At 36.4% G+C, this 11,060-nt stretch overlaps 1 protein-coding gene across 1 annotated transcript; it reads right to left on the minus strand.

Moving 5' to 3' along the window:
- Nucleotides 1-9,290: 9,290 nt before the first annotated feature.
- LOC147525480 (uncharacterized) lies at nucleotides 9,291-9,770 on the minus strand. The gene has a single exon (XM_086579492.1). The coding sequence runs from the start codon at nucleotides 9,768-9,770 to the stop codon at nucleotides 9,291-9,293; it is 480 nt and encodes a 159-aa protein (XP_086435618.1).
- Between the last annotated feature and the right edge of the window lie 1,290 nt (nucleotides 9,771-11,060).

An 11,060-nucleotide genomic window follows, 5' to 3' on the forward strand; every position in this document is an offset into this window, starting at 1 on the left:
CTAACACATTCTCGAAAGTCATTCATGGCCACTGCTGATGGTATGTTACCTCCCTATTTTTCAGTGTAGCTCAAATAAGCATTGAAATCCCCCATTATGAGCCATGGAAGATTAGAAGTGCTTATGTGTTGTAGTTCCATCCATAGATGCCTCCTTTGTATACAAATACAATGGGCATGAATTATTATAATAAGAACACCCTCTACATCCACTGTGAGTTATTGTTGTGAGCAATGCAAGAGATTAGGAGGAGTGATATTTGCTTTCCAAAAGAGCCATAGATTAGGCTGACCATGACCTGAGTTATAATGGAAGGATGTACTCATGCCTTATGATTGAAGAAAAGGCATAGAAAAATCTTGAGGATTGATCTTCGGTTTCGCAATGCCCAGAATGTCAGGATCCCATTTATTGATCAGCTTCGACAAATGATTCTGTGTTTTGTCATTCCTGATACCTCTAATATTCTAAAAGATGCACCTCATTGCGAATATTATAGATTTATTGGATAGGGAGGTTAAACACCTTTAAGTCTCCCTTCTTCTAATCCTAGACCTTGAGCTAGACCTGGTGGATGGGGGAGTTGTTTGCTGCAGCTTCCACTGTGGTTTATAGCCATTGTTGGTGTTATGTCCTTGTACCTCAAGATTAGCTTGCATTGGACTTTCTGTGTTTTGGGCTTGTTCCTCTAGCACCTCTTCCTCTGTCATGTCTTCCCATCTACAAGTTATTGAGAAAGTTGGGTACAGGGGCTCTCTTCCTCATTATTGGATTGATTTGCCACTATAAAGTTAAGGATTTTATCCACTTCCGAGTCTGCCAGTCTTTTCCCAGGGGAGACTTCTGGAGTCATGATGCTTGGACTGCTACTATTGTCAGAGGAGTGAATAGTAGCATTTTGCTCTACTGAGAATAGAGGTATAATATTTTCAGCCCTTTGCAAATCTGAGTTGTCCCCCTGAGGTTCAATGTCTCTAATGATTTTAGTAACTAGAGTTGAGACTTCCACATTGACTCCTTGCGACTCCTTTTCCTTCACTATTATAGCTTCCTCTTCTTGATTTGGTACTATATTTTGCCCTTGTTCATCAATGTTTTGAACCTGTTCCACTTCCAGACCCTCAAATCTATTTTGAACTTGAGTAACCTTTGTCTGTTCTGTAGGTTTTCTCCTCCATTCTCCTTGTTTACTAGTTTCAGCTTGATTTTGTTTCCTGCCCCGATTCCTTCGTGTCTTATGCCCAATCAGTTCCTCATTTGGGGTTAAGTCCACAACCATCTCTTTTCCTCTAGGTTCATTCCCTTTGTCCTTCTGCATGTCTCTTTTTAGTTTCCTGCATTCAGTGACAAGATGCCCTACTATTTTACAATGATCGCACATCTTAGGTAAATTCCCAACCTCCACAGTTTGCCAGAACAGGACATTCTTTGCCCTGACATAAATTTGATCGAGAATAGGTTTCGATAAATCCACGTCTACCAATATTTTTGCATAATACCCATATTCTCTATTCAAGGTTTTCTCATCAATTTTCATAGGATATCCGACACCTCGAGTGATAGATCGAAGGGACTCGAGTTCCCAATATTCCTGCCCTAGTCCAGGTAGTCTAATCCATACAAGAGCATGGGACTGTCTTTGGCTATCTAGATTGAAGTTAGGAGTCCACTGACTGATTCTCATAGGAATTTGATCAAACTCCCAAGAGCCTTTTGACCAGACTTTCTTGAGATCCTCTGAATTCGAAAATCTTAGGAAAATATATCCTTTACAAATAGGTGTGATGAGCCATTAACCTGTTGGGTTCCACATTTTTCTCGCTAGTACCGGAACTCTGTCTAAAGTCACCTTCTGCAAATCTATTCTGACGGACCAAACAATGTTTACAAATTTGTTAACCTTTTTCATAAGCTGGTTCAGGAATGGTGATAGCAGGATACTCACCCATTTTTTATGGGGAGAGAAGCTCCTGACATTCCATTGGTTGTCGAACATGTTGAGTTGCAGCTTCCACATAAGAGCGTCTTGTTGTATCAACTGTTAGGGTTGTAGCAGTAATGGGGTCAGGAGGGATCACTTGTGATGGGGCCTCCTTGTTTTTGTTAAGTGGCTGTTAGAACTCATATAAATCCATTTTGGTATCTTCCTAACGAACTCTCACTTTCTAGAAGTGGAGGATTTTACCGTTAAAGGAAACCAAAAGTGTTCACTGCCTTGAGTGAACTCACACTGTAGCTCAGTGGAGGATTTTACCAACTACAGACAGCTAAATAGAAAATAGTATTTCCCGAACTCACACTCTCAGGCAGTGTAGGATTTCACTAGGAAAAGACCAAAAAGAAACGTAATCGATAAGGAGAAGAGCTTGGTTTCCTTGGCAATCTCAACACTGCTCACAATGGAGTTTTTGCCTGAAATGGAGGGAAATCAAGATGTCGAAAGGATAAGTTCTGTTCACCAACTAAATTTTGCTAAAGGCGGTAAAAAAATGGAGCACTAGATCACTAAATTAGGTTAGGTTATCTCACTCCCATTCACCCCTATTTTGGTCCCCATTGAAACAACTAAGCAAAACTGTTAATATCTGGATAAATTTTGAGCATGTTGAGGCCTACGTAGGTAATTTTCCCGAACTCACACTCTCTGGGAGTTGAGAAGGCATCCTATGGAATTAATTTGGATTGTGTGAGTTGAGCATAATGAGGCCTACGTAGGTAATTTTTTGTTTGTATTTAGGTAGTTAAGAACTTGAATACAACAGCTTGCAACCACACACTCCAAGTACGTGATATGAGAGAAGAAAAGAAAAGAGGGCTTGGCTACCAAAATGGTGTACTTCCCCTTTTTTAAACACATGGAAGGAAGTACACCAGCGAATCTAGTATTCTCTATAGACTGGATCTTGGAGAAGAGTCTTTTCGACATCTGAAGATCGTAACTCATGGTAATGTTTGAGACATTGGCCATTTACTTGAAATTCGCTATTATCGTTTAAATTTTTCAAAGAGATTGCCCCATAAGGGTGACAACAAAGACAATGAAAGGAACAGACCATCGCATTTTCAATTTTTCTGGAAAAATGTGTAATCTTGAGTTGTATAGTAAAAAAATTTGACCAATTTTGAAATCTTTTCTCAATATGTGCTTGTCGTGCACTCTTTTCATGCTGGCTTTATAGGATTTTGAGAGATCATATGCATCACTCCGAATTTCCTCAAGCTCATTTAATTGCAATTTTTGCTTCTCGCCTGCCACATTGGTATTATAATTGAGGCTTTTGATGGCCCATAGGTCACGCTGCTCAAGTTCAACCGACAGATGACAAAGTTTTCCAAAACAAGGCGGTAAGGAGACATCCCTATAGGTGTTTTAAAGGCTTTTCTATATGCCCACAAGGCATCAAATAATCGAAGAGACAAGTCTTTTCTAGATGAATTAACTATTTTCTCTAAAATGAACTTAATTTCTCTATTATAGACTTCCACTTGGCCACTGGTCTAAGGATGATACGGAGTTGCCACCTTGTGGGTGACTCCATATATCTTTAATAACAACTCAAAAAATTTATTACAAAAATGTTTTCCCCCAACACTAATGATAGCTCTGGGAACACCAAAATGAGAGAAAATATTTTCTTTTACAAAAACAAAATGACAGTCTTATGATCATTAGCACAACATGCTATTGCCTCAATCCACTTGGACAAGTAGTCAACAACTACTAGGATGTAGAGAAAGCCATGAGAATTTGGAAAGAGACTCATGAAGTTGATGCCCCAAACATCAACAATTTCAACAATTAGAATTGGATTTAAAAGCACTGATAAGAGCCCAAAACTGTAGTTTTAACCCCTTAATAATCATACTGTTAGACCAATTATGTGAAAAATAAGTAAGAGTTAATACTGATTACGTGTTTTTATGCATTTCAGGCTTCAAAGTCCATTATGTGCAAAATGTGCCACTTTAGCGAGATAAAGGAGCAAAAGTCGTGAGAACTTCCGAATGCCATATCTTTGGACTCGGACCTCGGATTGAGGCCTACCTTATGTCAAAACGACCGCTCGGAAAGAGCTTTGCAATGGTCCAAGCCTTGACCCAATCAGAGGAGGAGAATAAGTGGACGAAAAGTCTGTGGAAGCCAACTGCAGCTGAAGAGGCCTTTTTGGACTTGAAAGAAGGGTTTTGGGCCTGATTCTCTGGCCCAAAACATGGCTCCAAGCCCATGCACGATTTTTGGATCTGAATGTATAAGAACAAAAGCTTAATTCATTGTTAATGGCAGTTAGGTTAGGTAGATAGCTTAGAATAGAAAGTAGCCATTAAAATAGCTTCTAGATCTAGATTTAATTGTTTTATTTAATTAGTTTCAAATCTTTTATTAGATTAAACCTTTGGATCTTGTTCTTCATTTGATTAGATCAATAAAGTAGTATTTTTTATCAATTTTGATTTTGTCATTTCCATTTCTAGATCTAATTTCAATTCTTGTTCTTATTTCATTTTAGTCATTAATTTAGATTTCATTATTGTTTAAATTAGTAAATTTTAATGCTTATTATTATGTGTAGTTTTAATTTAAATGGAAATGATTGAAAATGATTCAAGGCTAAACCTCCATTAGAGGGGTTGAGAAGCCTTGATGAAAGCTTGATTCCGTTTATCGTAGAATCGCCGTAATTTCTATTCCACACCGAAATAATTAGTTCACCATGAGAATGGGTTTAATTGTTCACATGCTAGTTATTAATTGGTAGAAATGCCATGTGTAATTAGGGATTAGGAAGAACCGATTGTTCTCGCGTAGCAGTTCAATTGATTACTTTTCGTCGCTAGTGGATTAAGTTGAGTTAAGGTGGAATCAATCCCCCTCTAATTCCTTAACATCGAATCAACGTAGCATTCCCTTAATATTCTGATAACCGACTAGTTGCATTTCGTGGGTAGTTGCATCGTAGTCTAGTCCCCTTTTAAATAAAAGCTCTCATTGACTTTAAGTAGAGTATTGAGACTAGAAAACAAGCATACGGAAGGACTAAGAGTGGAACGAATCACTCTACTCCACTATATCTCATAGGATTGAGAGTAGAAGAAGAAAACTTTGATAAACAAGTAACAGAATGATAGTTTAGTTTACTTACGTTGTGAATTCATCGCTCATTTCGTGGTAAACTATTCATTTCACTTTTATCAAATGGATCTTAGTTTCACTTTCGTATTGTTTTCATAGTGTTAGTACTGTTTTTTAAGTCCCATTTCACCCACCCACCCTTGTTTGAATCATCTTGTATCTCCATTTTAGAGTTGAAAAATTCGAGCAAAATTTACGATATTTAGCTCCTCCTTGAGCGACCATATGTTCTTGGATGACGAAGATGACAAGATGACGAATAACAAATGAGTGGAGGTAAGTTTTATTTTCTGTTAGTGTCTGCTTATGTCCCAAGCAATTTCATTCTTTTAACCCCATAATGGGTAGAACTCGTATAGAGTTGAGTCAGTTTATTTCCTATATTAGTACGTTCTAACCTTCTTTTACAGATGTTCCCCGAATTTCCACACGCTTGAATGGTATTTTTCCTACCCATTTTATTTAAATGCTTTGAGGACAAAGCATGCTTCTTGTTTTTGGGGCATAGAAACACGTGTAATTAAGACATCTGCTAGGATATAAATATGTATAATATGCATTTGTTTTCTAGTTAAAATTTCAAAAATTTAAAAATATAAATAAATAAGTTATGCTATACACTTAGGAATATTGGTATTGTTTCTTTCTCTATGCTCTTAACAATCTAGAAGTCTCACATAGCTTTTGCATCAGAATAATTGTTAGAAACTTAGGTTAATATGTAGGTAATAATCTTTGCATCTATCTATAAATATATTACATGAGTATCTATGATTGTTTGGCAGTAAGTTTCTGAAATCTAGGCTAGAGTACTTATTCTACAAATCCTGTGAGAATATAGCCTAAAGCCTTATATGAGTGAAACAATTGAGAAATGACACAAGGGAGAAGTAAAATCCGGATAGAGAAATCACACGCCCACTTGCTTGATCACTAAACCATATCCTAAAAGTTTAGAATTTAGGCCCTTTTTTGGATCGATATAGCCAGAAATTCAAACCTATGAATTATTTTCCGCTAGTCAGCCCCATCGAACCTTTCATTAGCCCTTCCATAAACCACAATTCCTTTACCTGCTACAAAAACAAAAAATAAAATAAAAAAAAAAAAAATATATATATATATATATATATATATATATATATATATATATATATATATATATATATATATATATATATATATATAATAAATCAACCTACCCAATTTAGAATAAGTCCGAATAGAATGAATGAAGAAAGAAGAAGAGAAAACCCGTGTAAACAAAAATTAGTTAGTTTGTAAATAAAGAAAAAATAAGTTTCCATCCAAGGAAAAAAAAGAAAAAAAAAAAAAACTCCAAAAATAGAATAAAAGGGAGTCAAAAGCCAAAGAAAAAAAAAAGAAAAATATGGCTAAGGATGGAAACAAAGTGTAGAAGCAAAAGTAAATAACAAGGTTTCTCTAGTTACATAATATGAAGACTCTATTATCTCGGACTTGTCCTCAGAATATCCATTTCCTTCCTTCTTAAACCATCTCCTAATCCCCTTTGGTAATAAAGACCTCTAGCTCAATTAGGAATAGGTTAGTGTGATAGTAAGTGGCAGATGTGTTTGATCGACTCGCTTCCTGTGTGTCATTGAGATTGTAAGGTAAAAAGTGTGCCCACTTGTACTTAATCGGAGTAGCTTAAACTTGAGTAGAAAAAAATCAGAGTGTTGTTTCTTGACTATTATTGTGAGAACCTACTTAAGGGCTATTCGAAGTTCTCTAAACAAACCCCGCTAAACATTTTATAAGTACTACTCATTATGTATATGTTTATTGTAGATGATAGATTATTATGCATATATTAGCTTAGGTTTTGACTTGGTTATTCTTGTTCATAGCTAGTGAGACGATATAGATAATTTGGAGCATGAATAAGGAAACAATAGTTTTATTTTCTTAGTCGTTGTAGTATATATGAAGTTTGTGAGTACCTTCATCGAAAACTCTCACGAGGCTATAACTTCGTCCACTAGGGAATTCCTAGTGGTTTAAAGGCCTTGTTGCATATGGTCAATGCAATCGCACTCAGTAAACGAGATTAGGTAGAACTCCATTTTTTGTCACTTATTCTAATTTCTCATCTTTGCTTGAGGACAAGCAAAATCTTTGTTTGGGGTGGTTTGATAAGAGCCCAAACTGTAGTTTTAACCCTTAATAATCATACCGTTAGACCAATTATGTGAATAATAAGTAAGAGTTAATACCGATTACGTGTTTTTATGCATTTCAGGCTTCAAAGTCCATTATGTGCAGAAATGTGCCACTTTAAGCGAGATAAAGGAGCAAAAGTCACAAACTTCGAATGCCATATCTTTGGACTCAGACCTCGGATTGAGGCCTACCTTATGTCAAAACGACCGACTCGGAAAGAGCTTTGCAATGGTCTAAGCCTTGGCCCAATCAGAGGAGTAAAAGTGAACGAAAAGTCTGTGGAAGCCAACTGCAGCTGAAGAGGCCTTTTTGGACTGAAAGAATTGGGTTTTGGGCCTGATTCTCTGGCCCAAAACATGGCTCCAAGCCCATGCACGATTTTTGGATCTGAATGTATAAGAACAAAAGCTTAATTCATTGTTAATGGCAGTTAGGTTAGGTAGATAGCTTAGAATAGAAAGTAGCCATTAAAATAGCTTCTAGATCTAGATTTAATTGTTTTATTTAATTAGTTTCAAATCCTTTATTAGATTAAACCTTTGGATCTTGTTCTTCATTTGATTAGATCAATAAAGTAGTATTTTTTATCAATTTCGATTTTGTCATTTCCATTTCTAGATCTAATTTCAATTCTTGTTCTTATTTCATTTTAGTCATTAATTTAGATTTCATTATTGTTTAATTTAGTAAATTTTAATGCTTATTATTATGTGTAGTTTTAATTTAAATGGAAATGATTATGAATGATTCAAGGCTAAACCTCCATTAGAGGGGGTTGAGAAGCCTTGATGAAAGCTTGATTCCGCTTATCGTAGAAGTCGTCGTAATTTCTATTCCACGCCAGAAATAATTAGTTCACCATGAGAATGGGTTTAATTGTTCACATGCTAGTTATTAATTGGTAGAAATGCCATGTGTAATTAGGGATTAGGAAGAACCGATTGTTCTGCGTAGCAGTTCAATTCGGATTACGACGACTCGTCGCTAGTGGATTAAGTTGAGTTAAGGTGGAATCAATCCCCCTCTAATTCCTTAACATCGAATCAACGTAGCATTCCCTTAATATTCTGATAACCGACTAGTTGCATTTCGTGGGTAGTTGCATCGTAGTCTAGTCCCCTTTTAAGTAAAGCTCTCATTGACTTTAAGTAGAGTATTGAGACTAGAAAACAAGCATACTGGAAGGACTAAGAGTGGAACTAATCACTCTACTCCACTATATCTCATAGGATTGAGAGTAGAAGAAGAAAACTTTGATAAACAAGTAACAGAATGATAGTTTAGTTTACTTACGTTGTGAATTCATCGTTCATTTCGTAGGTAAACTATTCATTTCACTTTTATCAAGCACCATATTGCGTTGAGTAATGCGTCCTATCTGCTGGCAGCGGGTACATGCTTTGCAATGCTCATGTGCATCTCTAAACAGTGTTGGCCAATAAAAACCACATTGTAGAACCTTGGCCGCAGTTTTCTTACCACTGAAATGACCACTACAAGATTGTTCATGGTACGTCATTATGTTCCCATTCAGGAATGAAACAGCGTATTAGTTGGTCTAAACAATACTTGGAAAGGTAGGGATCATCCCAGAAATAAAATTTCATAGTGAAGAAGAACTTTTTTCGGTCAGCATGATACCAAAATAAAGGAACTTCCTCAGTAACTAGGTAGTTTACTATATCAGCGTACGGAATAAGAGTATTTGGTAGTGGTGGAAAGGGTTTTGTTGTTCACCTTAGACTCTTTGTTTGGAGGATGGTTTTGAAAGATAAAACACTAACTTTTGTAACTCTTCTTTCCTACTTAGCTATTTGGAATTACTCTCAATCTTAAACTTGTATTGAAATGATTTAGAAACTTGTATTGAAATGATTAGAAAACTTGTATTTAATTGATTAAGAACTTTGGTTTACACTAAAGCTTTTTTTTTAAAAAGATAAGCTAGGGTTAGGCTAACCCTCACTTGCATTAATTAACCAAATCTTACATAGGTAGTACCTCGTGCATCCTCCTCTATTAATTTTTGCAATTCTCTATCTATAGGAGGTATAAACACTAACAATTCATTACAAAGAGACGGATTAAGTCCAGCAAGCAAGTATGCTGACTTGTTAGCTTCTCTAAAAACATGCGAGAAAGAACAAAATCTAAATTTTGCAACTAAGTTTGAAATCTGAGATTCCAAATCGAAATATGTCCATGGTGGTTTTGCGATCTTGGTGATAATTTTCACTGCTATAAAGGAGTCGGATTTAACTTCCACTTTTTGAACTCCTATCTCATAGCATAACTCGAACCCATTCACAATAGCTTTTAGCTCCTGATATAGCACAGCCTGATTATCACCACTTCCTGTATAAGCTGACAACACCTCTCCATTATTGTTTCTGATGGTACCTCCATGACTAGCTCCCTTGTCAGTCAAAGCCCCATCTACATTCAGCTTTACCATTCCTTGTTCCGGTGGAATCCAGTTACAATGTTACATCTTCATAACTCTAAACTTAATCTATATGCCCAGCGACTGACAGAGATTTCTAGCTTCTAGGGAATCTGCAATTTCAGTTACCTGAGTCTGGATGTATGCCTTGGTTTCTCTGATGATTCTCTTTAAAACCATTACAGCTGGTCTAGATTTATTCTTGAATCTGCGCCCATTTCTTTCTTTCCATATCCCATCCACTGCTGCACAAATGTAAACCTTGTAGATTTCAGCCACTAAACTAGAGCCTTTGCACAATCTTAATAGCGAGGACCATTCCCTATTCGAACTTCTACAATCAGTTGTAATTCCCAAAGCAGTTTTTATACCATTGATAATCTCATGCGAATATGTGCAATCAAAGTAAAGATGATTAGAGAATTCTCTACTTTAATTACACAAGCAGCAGGAAGAGAATGAAAGTATCGTTTTGTATACCAACCTATCTTGTGTTGATAAACTGTTGGAAAACAACTGCCAGGTAGTAAAAGAATGTCTTGGTATAACCAATCTGCCCCAAACAAGTCTCTACCATCTTACTTTTTCACTTTTTCTTCTCAAAGCTTCATACGACTTCTCGATGTAAACTTTCCACTTTGGTAAGGGTTCCACACTACTCGATCCTAATCTAGATGTTTATTGATTCTTGTGTCCAAGATGTCCTCTCGTAGCCTATTACATTGAATGTTTTGTACCACTTCATTCCAATTTCCTTCCGATAGGAGCTCATCTACTGTAGCATTTATAGGAAGTTGGAGTTCAGCTACTGCCTATGCATTGAACAAGAGAGGACTACTATTACACCAAATATCATGCCATAATAGCGTGCCTCTACCATTAGAGATAAAGTATAGAATTAGATCTCGCACTTCTTTTCTGCTCTGTAAAATGTTCCTCCATGACCATGAACAGTCTTGAGGGATTGTCATGGTCTACAAGAATTTCTTAACCAGCTGATTCTTCCATACCCAATCAACCCAAATACTACTATCCTTGGCAGCTACTTTGAATAACAGCCCACAATAAGCTCTTTTGTTCTATACATCCATAGTCATGATTCCCAATCCTACTCCTTCTTTTGTCTTGCATATGGTTCTAAGACTCGCTTGATGCACACATCTCTTGATATCAGTTCCACTCCACAGAAAAGTTGCACATATCTTTTCCACATTCTCTAGAATAGTTTTTGGTAGAATGAATGTTCTAGCCCAATATATATGTAATGAGCTAAGCACTTATAAGATCAGTTGCAGTCTACCT

This window comes from Coptis chinensis, chromosome 1 (genome assembly GCF_015680905.1).
Source record: "Coptis chinensis isolate HL-2020 chromosome 1, ASM1568090v1, whole genome shotgun sequence".
Classification (NCBI taxonomy): Eukaryota; Viridiplantae; Streptophyta; class Magnoliopsida; order Ranunculales; family Ranunculaceae; genus Coptis; species Coptis chinensis.